The sequence below is a fragment of the Mesoplodon mirus genome, assembly GCF_964341445.2.
Source record: "Mesoplodon mirus genome assembly, chromosome: 8".
NCBI classification, from domain to species: domain Eukaryota; kingdom Metazoa; phylum Chordata; class Mammalia; order Artiodactyla; family Ziphiidae; genus Mesoplodon; species Mesoplodon mirus.
Window position 1 is genome coordinate 77,667,041 of NC_138984.1, and position 14,481 is coordinate 77,681,521.

A 14,481-nucleotide genomic window follows, 5' to 3' on the forward strand; every position below is an offset into this window, starting at 1 on the left:
ATGGCCATCATCAAAAAATCTAGAAACAATAAATGCTGGAGAGGGTGTGGAGAAAAGGGAACACTCTTGCACTGCTGGTGGGAATGTGAATTGGTACAGCCACTATGGAGAACAGTATGGAGGTTCCTTAAAAAACTACAAATAGAACTACCATATGTGGGGAGGGTGGGAGGGAGGGAGATGCATGAGGGAAGGGATGTGGGAACAGATGTATGTGTATGACTGATTCACTTTGTTATAAAGCAGAAACTAATAAAAAAATAAAAAATAAAAAAAAAGAAAAAATAAAAATAAAAAAAAAAGAACTACCATATGACCCAGCAATCCCAATACTGGGCATATACCCTGAGAAAACCATAATTCAAAAAGAGTCATGTACCAAAATGTTCATTGCAGCTCTATTTACAATAGCCTGGAGATGGAAACAACTTAAGTGTCCATCATCAGATGAATGGGTAAAGAAGATGTGGCACATGTATACAATGGAATATTACTCATCCATAAAAAGAAATGAAATTGAGCTATTTGTAATGAGGTGGATAGACCCAGAGTCTGTCATACAGAGTGAAGTAAGTCAGAAAGAGAAAGACAAATACCGCATGCTAACACATATATATAGAATTTAAGAAAAAAAAATGTCATGAAGAACCTAGGGGCAAGCCAGGAATAAAGACACAGACCTACTAGAGAATGGACTTGAGGATATGGGGAGGGGGAAGGGTAAGCTGGGACGAAGCGAGAGAGAGGCATGGACATATATACACTACCAAACGTAAGGTAGATAGCTAGTGGGAAGCAGCCACATAACACAGGGAGATCAGCTCGGTGCTTTGTGACCACCTAGAGGGGTTGGATAAGGAGGGTGGGAGGGAGGGAGATGCAAGAGGGAAGAGATATGGGAACATACGTATATGTATAACTGATTCACTTTGTTATAAAGCATAAACTAACACACCATTATAAAGCAATTATACTCCAGTAAAGACATAAAAAGAAAAAAATGGATAGAGTTTAAAAACCAACTTCATGTGAAATTATTATTAAAGAGTTAGTTTACACCTTGCCAATTAAAGTTCAATGTAGTGCAAGCAGATTGCTTAATTTATTTTCTTTAAGATTCCCCACTTGCTCAGTGATTTCATCATTACTGAGAAGACCACAGATCTGTCCAGTCTCAAGCATTGTTGACATCATTGATTACTCAGTATCACTTATATTTCTCTACTCAACCACTAATCTAGTTGCCTGTTAATATCCAGATCAACTCTTCTTACACAAGCCCTTTCTCTCCAGTGTCACGGACACAGCCTTCCTTCATTCTTGTCATCTGTTTCGCTGTTTCCTTTGATTTTAACTTCTCCCCTCCTGAAAATTTGATCAACATTTCCCCACTTTATAAACATATCATTTCATTCCTCAAAAAATAATAGTTTCCAATTTTATGCTAGTAAATGTTAAAAAAATTAAACACTTCACTTCTCTAAATTATACTCATACCTGCTTTGTGAATTGCATCAGTTTCTTGCTCCTAAGTAAACTTTTGTGCAGTTTGGGCACCAATGGGATTTGAATCATCAAAGGCTTCTCATCTTCCCCAAAATGCTTTTCTTTTAAACACTTTCATGGAATCTTTTCCAGCGGAATCAAATGTAAACTGAATTAACGTCTAATTCATATGTCTCTGATATAAGTAAGGATAATGCTAACATGGATATTTGTAATGAACGTACATCACAAATTATTCAATCACTTCGCCTTTTTGGCTTGAAAGACCTTGGGAGTTCTCTGTAGATTTGTAAATCCTCATACATAGTAAAATGTTCTGTCCCACCTACCACATGGGCCTTAGTCTTAGTTTACTAAATTATGGCTTGATTTTGGATGCTTAGGCACGAATTCATCAGTCAACATATATTGATAAACTTAACTATAACTTGCTGATTTCAACTCGGGACATGTGTTCACAAAATGTGGTGAATGAGGGCTTATTATTTAGTTCTCTAGTGAAACGGAGCAAATTATTTCATACACATGGCATCGAAATCCTTTAGCAAGAATTTCAGGTAAAAGCAGGATCATGAAAGAAGAAGAAAACGTTTGATATTCTTGAATTTTTTCTAATACGTAGGGGAAATTACTCCACATTTACTTCTGTGTTCATTGCCACTGGATCATCATCCAGCTGCATTTTGGAACTCAGGCCATGTGAACAGTTTCTCTGATGCAACCCAACTACAACATTTTCCTATTCCATACTAGATAAATCAAAGCTTCAAATCTGATCATTTAAAATGACAGTTGAAATGACAATCTATTTGTGGATTAAAAATGGAAACTGCTCAGGCTTAGGCTGGAGGTTGGCTAATGGAATACATGATACTGGGCTAAATGCATTATAATTGGCCTCCAGGTACCTCTAGATTTTGATGGCTTGTTCCATTTCTGGTTAAACTGGATGATTTAATAGACATTAAATAGCATTAGGTACTATTTTCCTTAATGTTATTCTTAATGCTATTTTATTTTATTTTTATTTTTATTGTTTTGCAGTACGCAGGCCTGTCACTGCTGTGGCCTCTCCCGTTGCGGAGCACAGGCTCCAGACGCGTAGGCTCAGCGGCCATGGCTCACGGGCCCAGCCGCTCCGCGGCATGTGGGATCTTCCCGGACCGGGGCACGAACCCGTGTCCCCTGCATCGGCAGGCGGACTCTCAACCACTGTGCCACCAGGGAAGCCCTGCTATTTTATTATTATTATTTCTTAATGTTGTTTTCTTAAATGCTATGTAGAAATAGTATTCCGAATAGTAATCTGAGTAGTTTTTACATTTTCCCCTTTTCTAGAAATGAGACTGTATAATCATTCCTGTTACCATCGTTTTACAAAGAAAAAAAACCCTGCCTATTTAATTAAGCCTCGAATTTTTCTGATTTAGATGACTGAAAACTTTTTAAAAAATCCCTTGTTTCTGTAGGCTGACAGTTCACCTCCTCCCCTTTTCTCACAGGATCCAATTCTAAAGCAGTTGTGAATTGTCTTGTAGGTGTCTCTCTGTGTTCAGGGTGGATTGAAGAGCACAGAACAAATGTCCTGATGGAGTGGTTGACCCATCCATCTTAAGAATGATTATATAAAATTCTTACATTTCAAACAATCTGGGAACAAATGCTTGTGCTCTCTCCATCATTTATAGTCTTTCTCTCAGGTGATTTATCATTTTTATTTGTCAGACCCAATAGGTGGACCCAACTTTTGGTAAAAGAGAGGCATTTAATGTACTCTCTCAGCATTTGCATTTAAGATTTCCTACTGGTAATGATTTTGAGATGAGTTGAGCATTTTCCAGCCGAATGCATTAAAAAACATTTATTTCATTGGAAAATTGGAGTCCAAAATAAATTTCTTCATTTGATCTCAAGTACTTTAGTTCTTCTCTAGCATCAAAGAAAGTTGAAAGTGGATTAGGGTCATTTTTCTATATAAATAAAGAATTTATCTTAAAAATTAAAATAAAGAAAGATACATTTATATATTACTGAAATGGATAACAAAAGCTAATCATTATTTATTATTGGAAAAGATATTCCAAAGAGATGCCAAAGTATAATAGCAATATATTTAAAAACTTTATAAAATTAGAATTTGACCCACCCATATTCTGTAAAAATAAGTTTAACTGTGTATATATTTACTCCTAACTTCAATAATTTTCATAGAAGTTATTTATTTTGGAGAAACACTTTCAAAACTTTACTGACTTTTGGGTGGCAATGTGAAGTCACTAAACCAACATTACAAGGAGATAAGCTTTATTGCTATTCTTTGAAACACAGGTATGATGAGTTCAAGACCTCTTTCCACTCGTTTTCTGGAACACTAGATTTTACCAGTTGATATATATAGAAGTGCCCATTTCAATAAAAATTACATGGGTAGGGAAATGAGAAAATTGCTCTTAGGATGTGTATATCTCTTAAAATGGGCTCCTGTTTTTTACGAAATGTGTGGCACTATCTAAATCCAAAGTAAAGAAGATGCTGAACATTTTTTCACCTTAATTTCCATCCCTTTGGTTGGTACAGTCATATCTTTAGCACATTTTAATTTTTTTTTGTTTTTTGGGGAGGCCTGTTAATTGCTGTTCTCGTTGAATTATTCTCTCTCAAAAGGTCACTGGCTCCCTAAATCAGCCATTAGTAGCTACTTTGATATTGCATTTTCCGTTCATAGAAAAAGTTGAGCAGAATATTCCAAATATTTGGTCACAAAAGTGCTATTGGTAAAAAATATATATATGCTTGTGTGTGTGTATCTCATGTGCCATTTTACATGCTATTGTACTAAAATTTACGTATATTATAAAATATAAACAACAAAAAATTTTATTTTATTTTATTTTATTTTGGCTGTGCCGCACAGCTTGTGCGATCTTAGTTCCACAACACAAAATTTAAAAAAAAAGTATTCCCATAACCCAATAAACCACACTGACACACTCTGAAGTAAGTACAATCTAACTCTGAAGACCAGTTAGAGACTATTTTTCAACATGTTCCAAACAGTGATACCACATTTATTTCTGTTCTGTCCAAGTATTTTGCCAATGCTTGTGATCACTAAGGAAGTGATTGAAGATACATTTTTATTCTTCACTTTCTGTAAAAATAACATCTTACTTCCCTCTCAGGAACTATATCATTTCCCCTTACAATGACCATAGTCAGTTTGGGGAGGTCCTGGGTACCTCCATGCCAGAATTTTAGGAAGGAAAGATAGCTTCTTGAATATATCTTCAAAAAAACACAAGGTGTCCTCAAATTTGGACCTGAACTGACAACTCTTTCTTGTCAGGAACTGAGTTTATATTCTTAAAAGAAATGTGCAGCCTATGAGGACAAACCACTTTCATCTACAAATGCATTTTAGGAGAGAAGTGATCCGATACGTTAAGCTTCTATTTAGTTCAAGTCAACTTGCAGAGGTTCTATATATATCTTTTCATTTTTAATATCTCTTTTTGAATGTAAGCTCCTTAGCACCACGTGGTAGGCATGATGGGGGGTGCTGTGCAGGTGAGAGCTGAAGCCTGAAGTGTTCCAGTGTTGTGTTGAGTAGGTCGAGAGTGGTAATTGTAAGACTCAACCTCTGTCTGTCTCCAATGGCTAACCACGTGTTCTTCCCTCTGGTTCTTGATGCCTCTGCTGATTAATTCACAGTCATCAGCATTCTTGGATATCTGCCCTCAAGGTATTGTTTCAAATGAGCAGTAAACCAACTCTAAAGTAATCAATACATTTCATAGGCAGCTTTTAGTTTATGTACCCATATCATTTAGTATGAATTATCTTCTGAAAGTTCTCTTCTCTTTATACTTACTTATATGCATTTTCCTCCCAGATATTGATTCTATATCAAGAAATATAGAATGAGCAGCCATTTCAGATCTTTAGATTGGGGGGATTGGGATTAAATTGCTTTCAGCAAATTTTAAACTAGCCTATTGCACCATGGAGTCCTGAAGACTGGAATAGGCTCTCAGGCTCTGGATAACTGGAGTTCATTGTGTTTTCCAAAAAATGCTTACTCACTGACACACCAGGAAACTTCAAAGAGCTACAGGCAGGCAAATCCCTTACCATCAACACTTTATATAAAATGGGCCTTATAGACTAAGCCTGTGATTAAAGGAAAAGTTTTCAGAATCAATAGAAATGTCTACATGCATGAGCACAATATAAATTGTGACACGCTCTCAGGGCCTTGTCAGGAGATAAAAACGTTAAGTTATTTAGCTTGAGAATGAAGAAACTAAACAAGATTGAAAGGAGATTTAATAAATATTTAACTGTATGGGGGACATTATTATATAGATAATATTGTCAAGCTGTCCTTCATTTCTAGTGAGATCAAAATATGAGATTAACTTCAGGATAAGGGCTTTAGATTAAGTTGACAGAAGAACAGCTTGACTGTTATGGTTCTGATTTTAGAAGAAGTCACCAGGAGAATAATGAAGGACATTGCAGTAATAAATTATCACCTATCTGTGAATGGTTTATTGTTCTGCAATCAGCCAGAGGATTCAACAGTTAGCTCAATTCAACAGATACTTATCAACCATGCTTTGCTAAAAGAATCTGCAGTTTGATAGAGAAAAAGGACAAATGTACCAATAAGCACTGTACAGGGCAGATTTTGAAAATAAAGATCTTCCTTGATTTACAATGGGGTTACAGCCCAATAAACCCATTGTAAGTTGAAAATATCATAAGTTGAAAATGCATTTAATACATCTAACATACTGAACGTCATAGGTTAACCTAATCTACCTTAAACATGCTCAGAACACTTAACATTCATCTATGGTTGGGCAAAATCATCTAACAAAAGCTTATTTTACAATAAACTGTCGAATATCTCATGTAATTTATTGAATACTGCACTGAAAGTGAAAAACAAAATGGTTGTAAGTGTATTGGCTGTTTCCCTCTTGACCGTGTGGCTGACTGGGAGTGGCCCTGCCCAGCATCACGAGGGAGCATCACAGCATATCGTTAGCTGGGAAAAGATCAAAATTTGAAGTATGGTTTCTTCTAAATGTGTATTGTTTCCGTACTATTGTAAAGTGAAAAAATCACAAATTGTTTCAACATAAGTCAAGGACCATCTGTATAACAACAGGGAAGTGGCTTAGGAATTCAGGAAAAAAAGAAAACCTATATTTTTGAGGAAATCAAGAAAGAGTTCACACTGAATATCACTGAAGATTAACCTTGACAAAAAATGTAATTTAACAGATGAAAAAGTGGTGTGGTATAGTTGTGTGTGTGTGTGTGTGTGTGTGTGTGTGTGTTTGAGGATAGGGAAGTAAATTCCAATTAAGAAAAGGATATAAGCAAAAACACAAAAATGATGTACGTGAAAGAGAGGGTAGCTGAGTTCACTTGAAATATAGGGCAAGTTAAAGCTAGTAGAAGCTCTCCTCTTGGGAGAGAATCCAGAAGGAAGAGGGCCAAGAAAAGAACTTGGATTAAGAAGACAAAAGAAGGAAAAGAATCACATGGAAAATGCTCAGATGCTAGTTCATTAACTCAGTCATTCTTTCAACAAATATTTGTTGAACACCTGCTATGAGGCAAGCACTGACGCTTCAGGTGACTAAATATTTCCCATGGGGCTTATGATCTACAGGCAGATATCACTGATTAAATGATGATGCAAATCATATGGAAGTACAGCTGGAATAAATGCTGCAAAAGAGAGGAGCTGATGGGGAAGGCCAGGTTAGGGTAGTGAAGGAAAAGATGGTATGAGATAAGACTGAAGAGGTAGGCATAAACCTACCCTATGAAGAATTTAGGGAATGGGAAGTCTTTAGAGGGCTTTAAATGTGTGGGTGACATAAACATACCTGCATTTAGAAAAAAAAAATCACCAGTGGTCCAGTGTGGAGAATAGATGACAGAGGGCAAGTTGGGAAGGTGAGTTGAAATGTGTTTCAGTATTATGGTAGCTTGGTCCAGAGTTGTGGCTCTAAAGATGGAGAAAAGTGAAACAATAGAGACCTAGTTTGAAGAGTAAATGGATGTGTTGCAGGTGTCACTAACAAGACTTGTTACCAGGGTGGATGAAGAGGTTGAGAGATGGTTGGTTCCTAGATAGATCTATTTTGTGCAGTTTATAGAATGGTGATGCCATTTAGAGACACGGCAACTGATGGAGAGATAGATTTCCAGCAGGACATCATGATTTCAATTTAAGAAATGCTGAGTTTGAGCTGCCCTTGCGATTTCAAGTAGATGGCTTAATAGGCATTTGGATATATGAGACTGAAGCTCAGATGATCTGGCATTAAGATATAAATATGTATATCTCCTATGTGAAAATATAATTAAACTATGGGTATAAATGAGATTACTCAGTGAAAGAGTATGACATAGAATAAGAAAAGAAGAGGGCCTAGGATCAGGTCTTGAGAAACACTGTTGAGAGCTATCAATCAGAAACCATATCATTAGCTACTGAAAAAAGCAAAGGATTTGCCTTCTTAAAATCTGAATAAAGTTTATCCTTGAAATCAGAAGTATAATGAGCATTTAAGTAAGAAGAACTGATAACCACATGTTCTGCATTTAAATTTTAGAAAAGAATGAATTACCTTTCTCTCCTTCACTATCAAATGACAATCTTCTTCTTCGTAGTTTACAGTTGTCTCCTTCAGAATCATTCATGGACTGGGATTGTAATAAGAGATCAGCCTTTGTTAATGGAACGTGAAGATAAAATGGAAGATTATTCAATCTGAACACAACGTATCATCATTAAACTCTTTACTATTTCATATTATTTCAACCACTTTGAGACTTAATTATTAGATTGCAGGCAAATAGCTACAATACTTTGCTTAATAGTTTTCTCTAAATTATAAAATAGTCTGCTAGAATAATCCTAGTAGTTTCTCCACCTAATGGGGAAATCAGAATTGTAGAAGTTATTTATCAGAAATATTTGGGGATGATGTTGTCAACATTTAGAGACCGCATATTCCTTCATGTGGAGTATATTTTATGTAACTTGGTAAAGTTAAAATAAAAATAATAATAATTTTAAAAATTGCAGAATCTGTATTACTACAGAGAAAAAAGGGTAAACTAATTATAATTAGCTATGATGTTTAAATTACATGGTAATGATGGCAAGGTTAAATTTCACAAGAATAAATATAAGGTTGAATTCGATGAACACTATGCTCTGAACCCTTGATTATTTTGTTCCCCTTTCCTCCTTCCTCCCTCTCTTGTAAACAGAACTGGAAGTTTCCAAATAAATGAAAGACATGGAAGATTCTGTTTTATTTGGTTGCTGTCTAAACTTTTTATGTAAATAAGTTATCTGAGGTAGATGCCTGTTGTTTTTCAAAGCAAAGTAAGAATGAGGTTGGTGACCTCAAAATGCAATTTGATAGAATTCTGAATTAAAATCATTATACAAAGAATATACTCTTGGGAACTTGAACCTCTTACCACCTAATTATTTTTCAACTTTTCAGCTTTTTGAAAAGAAGTAACTATCTGAGATGGTGCTTCAGGTTATTGAATGGTACTCTTGTGACCTTAAAATCTTTGTCTCTCACAGCACCCTGGGAATGACTGTAACTCCAGGGAGAGTGAAATATACCATGTTTTACCTAACTCTTGACTTGAGGATCTTTTATTTGTTAGCATTAAAATACACTGGCAAGTGTCAAAACATTTGGTTTCTGACAAAAAGGTATTTAGAATTGGAGTTGGGGTTATGAGGTTTGGGGGGAAGGGGATGGAGGAATAATCTAGTAATAAATTGTGGGCTGCAAGATAAAATCTATATTCTTAGAATACTCATAGGTCATAAGGACACATTTTCATAGTGGAAGAGAGTGAGAGATATAAGGGCTACACTCTCAAAATTAATCCTATGTGAAATCATATGTAGAATTATTTAAAATATTATTTCTAGTAGAGTATATGTTCTTCATTCTGTAGCATTAATTTTGACTCAGGTATAAGCCTGATTAGTTTATACTTCTGCAATTTAGAAATTGTGTTAAATATGGACCTAAACTTTAAGAGTTTAATTTCTTCATAATTATTGAAAAGATATCGGTAAACAGTTTATGGTGTAAATAATAGCTGAGAGAATATTTTAACCTCTTTATAAGATAAACTCTTCTAGGCAATTTTCAATAGCCTAGAATCACCCATTTATTACAAATAATTGTCACACTCAATATAAACCAAGGCTATTATAAATCAAATATGTCACCCAAGAGTTCCTAAAAGGTCAAATTTAATTGGACTACCAAAAATTATTCAATATACTTGAAAGAAATTAGACTGAATTCCTTCTCTATAATTGAGAAATTCCAATATTAAGTTAGCTTTTCCTTTCAAATATTCACAATTGGTTAAGTTTTTCTACACTGTTCCGCTTGATCTTTCAGAGGTATTTGGGCAATCCAAGAATAAAATAAAATGTCAGAGTACAAAAGTAAGCAGGCAACATATACCTTTGCACTTTCATGCCGTAGGTTGAAAGTCAATTCTAGGTTTGTGAGAAAGTGATCAGAAAACTCAGGATACATATCCAAAACCTCTAGCAAGTCTTCTCTCTGGATCTTATGCAAGTCACAGTACGTGAGAGCTCTTACATCTGCGTTAGACTTTCCAGGTTTGGCATAAAGATGAACCATTTCTCCAAATATATCATTTTTTCCTAGAAAAGATAAAAGCAGAAAAGGAAAAAAAGGAAATAAAAGGAATCTGAACTTAATGTTTTCCTTCTGAAAGTAGAAGGGGACCACTGGCCAATCCCTGAACCAAAAATTTCATATGTAAGACCCTATAGCCAACAGACACTTGGGCAGCAAAAGTCCAGTACCTTGTACTGGCTGCCTCAGTCATGTTTGTTCATTGACTGGAATTTTGTCTCTTAGAGCACTGGGCCTGGTATAATCCCCATTACTTCCTTGTTTTGATTCTTTGGCTAATCATCTGGAATGCAGCAAACACGGCTCTAGTCTGCTATGCCACACATTGCTAGAAAAGAGTCTTGCCAATAGTAGGTGTGGTTTAATTTTGTCAATCTAGGAATATGCGAAAGGCTGTGGAGAGTCGAATCTTAAAACTTTCTATCTCAGGATGGTCTCGGGAGGTGATGCCTTACATGGGGTTTTGGTGGAACTCTTTTAACACTTAGAGGACTAGGGGTACAATTTGAACATACCCTGTTTCCTTTAGTAACCACTTTTGGATTTGCCCTTAATAAAGTTGCCCAATTGTTTAATAAATCTAGTTACATTTTCTCAAAAAAAAACCATACAGTCATGCTTTTTTACTATATGGCCTATGGCCTTTCTTCTAAAAGTGTGTCCTTCCTGCTTTTTTCCCAAACCTGGGGTTATTTCACTATCTGGCTTCTGATGGGCACCCCCCCACCATCCCCTCTGCCTAGCCACATGTCACCTCTTTCCTGGGTGTCCTTCAGTGATGAGGATGATAATGACAGCAAAAACAAACGCTTATTGAGGACTAAGTAGGTGTCAGGCACTGTGTCAAATGCTTAGGTGTATTATCTCACTTGATCCCCAAAATAACCTTATGAAAAAATTACTAATTATTATCCAAATTTTATGAATATGGAAAGAAGATTAAAGAGTGTAAACGGATTAGGTAAAGGTCACCTTCTTAGTTGGGTGAAGTAAAGGGAGGGAGAGAGTGGCCATGACTAAATCCCATGCATTCTGACTCCAGTCATAATCTTTGCACCCTTGATATATTTCATCTTCTCCCAATATTTTCCCTGAAAGTCATGGCCACTTAGATTTTTCTGTCTGAATGTCAAGACACTTAAAAATCGTACCTATGGAATACATGCATAATAACTACTGATGGATTATTGGTTACATAACTTTTAAAGGTAGTCAATGGCAGCATAAAATGTACCTTCTTCCATATATCCTGAAGCTTCTTTTCAGATTTAGAAAAAACTCCCTGGATCTGTTACTTTAGCTTTTGGTAGACAAGTTCATATATACCTGACTATGGAAACTATCAAGACTTTTAAACAATAAAGTTCATGTAAAAGAAAAATGCTGTAATGTTCTTATTCTAAATGTGAATATAATGGGGAGAAATCAGATGCCATATCTTTATACGAAAAATTAACATTGGAGAGAATACATTAACTGTAGTTTCAATAAATACTTAGCTTTTCAAAAATAGAATAAATAATCACTATTTCTGAGGATTTTAAGTGCAGATTTACATGGAAATGGAGACAGAAAGGGAGAATCTCTTGAAATTCTTTATAGTTTTGATACTTCATTATAGATATTATGAGAAAAGCTCTGAACTAAATTCAGCATGAGCTTCGTATTTTAATTAGCTACGTGACTGTAAATGAGCAAAGAGTAAGCCAGTCACCATGTACAGCTTAACTACACTCTAAAATTATTATTTTATAAAGCAAGAAGGCTTGTTACCTTGCTGTAGAAGTTAGGGATGGCTGATTTGAAGATCAGGAATGCAATGATGTGTGTTCCTTCCCGGGCAACATACTAGAGCAAACTGTCAAAGCCAAATCTGGTGAAAATCCCACTTTATTGTGTAGCTGCTAAGTGATTTAGAATATGTTTTTAGCCTGCTTATTGGATCGTAAACCAAATTGTGCATCTGGTCAATTTTGAAAAAATTTTCAAAAGGCCCTCATAATAAAATTATCAAAATAAATAGGAATCTCTCAAACATCTTCATTCATGTATTGGATCCTGTGCTATGCCCATTTTGGTTCTGCGTAGCAGTGAAGAAAACAGAGAATATCCTTGTCCTTTTGGAAGTTAACATCCAGAGTCAAGTGAAAGGAACTCACTGACTTATGTGTTTCTTATTTAAATAGAACCAGATTTAATCTGCAGGAAAAAAGAAGTGCACGTGTTCACAATCATTGGGGGTGGGTATTCTCATGGAGAGATGGAGGCTTAAACATACTGGCTAGGGGATGGGAGAGGACAACAACTGATCTCGTTTCTCTCTGCTCCCTTGTTCTTCCCCATTGTTCTAATATTCTAAAGAAATCTTACAAGTTCACAATGACTAAATTTATTTTTTTGAAGAGGCAGATTGGACAGATGGACTTTCTTTTGCACCCAAACCCGTTTAACTTATTATTAATTTTCATTTCCTCACCACTTTTATCCCTAGGTGTTAAGTTTATAGCCCTATATTTCCCAGGTAAGGGCTCATATAATTCTGTTTGATGGGACACAGCAGGTAATGTGCACAGCAAATAGATGAAATTCATCAACATATAAACCCACTTCATGACAGGGCATTGGCACATGCTAGCAAGTATGCCTACTACGTATATATTTTATTTAAGGTGATAAGATCTCAGCATGAATCCAAGATCCTCTAACATGAAAAGGAAAATGCTGACTATTTTCATATATCTGGCCTCAAAGGCTTAAGTAGCTGCCAAGATGGAAGCATTTACACACCAGAGAAAAAGTGAGACAGTCAAGAAAACATATTTTCTGCAGGGTTAATTTGATTTGAATTGAATTTTAAATAAAGTTTTAAAATTACTCATCAGTCTTAGTACTCATAAATAAATAGGAAAGCCCTCTTTTCTATCATTTTAAACTGTGCATTGCACTAGCTAATAATTGAATTTGTGACTATCCAATTCTAAAACACTCACCCAGAATAGCTACCACAATGTCATCTTTGAGGATTTCAATGGAGCCTCTGGATAAGAAATAAAGTGCAGTGAGGACGTCCCCACAGTGAACCAGCGTATCTCCCGGAGGTGCATGGGTGGTCTTGAACTTCATTGCCAAAGCTCTAAGGCAACCTTTACTTGCCCCTCGAAAGGCTTTGCAGTTTTGCAGCAAAGTCTGGTTGAGATGTAGACAAATGTCAGCCTGTAAACATTCTGGGAAACCCTTTAGGACCTGAAGAAAAAAAAAGATAGAGTTTCATACTACCGGCGCACAGGGTTACCTCCACCTGAAATAAAGTATATTTCACGTTCACAGAACCGCAGGTGTAGTAAATGTCACACAGGAGTTCTTACAACGCTTCTACCTCGCCTACCTTAATGAATACTTGCTTTGCTGAACATGTCAGAATTTTAACTCAAATACTTGTTCTCTGAATTAACTGCAGGCATTCAGACGTAACACAAATGCTGTCTCATTAAAATGTAATGCCTACAACGTTTCACACTGCTTCTCATTTCCTGCATTATGTTATGTAGCACCATACTGTGAACAGATATAATGCAATGTGACAATTAATAAGACATAACTAATGAAGGGTGGTACAACTAGAAAGACAACCTTTAGAAGGAATCTCAAGTCAATTTGGACTACTATCTCTGGTACACATCTTCGTTATAATTAGTAAAAATAATGATCCTGAAATAGCCATGGTATTTGTGTCATATACCAGAAAGTGTCATATACCATATTGTTAGCCCTTAGCTGACAATACTTGGAATATTTATGTTTCATATGCACATTATTAGTACTAAATATTTTGATAAGCACTGAAAATAGAGAAAGGGAAGGAGAAAAGCAAACTACTTTAAAACTGTAGTTCAGTTTTCAGAAATGGAAATTGTGCCAGAAGTTATGATGCATACATAAACCTCCTAACAGTTCTACTGTTTTGACAACCTATTCAGTGACTAAATTAAAACTTGTAACAAAAGATTAAACAATAGCTTGTGATGAGTGCTACTCAATTTAAATTGAATAAACCTTTATGTTATTAAAAAAAATGTCCAGTATACAATGGGTTAAGGATACTCAACTATTCTGTATGTGTCTTAGCTATTTTGGGTGGCATATAGAAATTTTAATTCTCAGATTGACTTTCCTCTGTCAGTAAAAATGGATCCATTTAAATATGCTTTGGAGTAGAGGGAGAAGGCATTATATA

At 35.6% G+C, this 14,481-nt stretch overlaps 1 protein-coding gene across 5 annotated transcripts in view; it reads right to left on the bottom strand.

Moving 5' to 3' along the window:
* KCNH7 (potassium voltage-gated channel subfamily H member 7) overlaps nucleotides 1-14,481 on the bottom strand; it is a 461,513-nt gene that overhangs the window by 17,205 nt on the left and 429,827 nt on the right. For 4 of the 5 annotated variants that reach the window (XM_082629981.1, XM_082629984.1, XM_082629983.1 and 1 more), the window contains 3 exons: nucleotides 13,238-13,490; nucleotides 10,047-10,252; nucleotides 8,160-8,259 (listed from right to left, as the gene is read on the bottom strand). In XM_082629981.1, the coding sequence (XP_082486107.1) occupies nucleotides 8,160-8,259; nucleotides 10,047-10,252; nucleotides 13,238-13,490 (559 nt within the window). The remainder of the gene's footprint in view (nucleotides 1-8,159; nucleotides 8,260-10,046; nucleotides 10,253-13,237; nucleotides 13,491-14,481) is intronic. The other variant, XM_082629982.1, reaches the window with a different exon arrangement.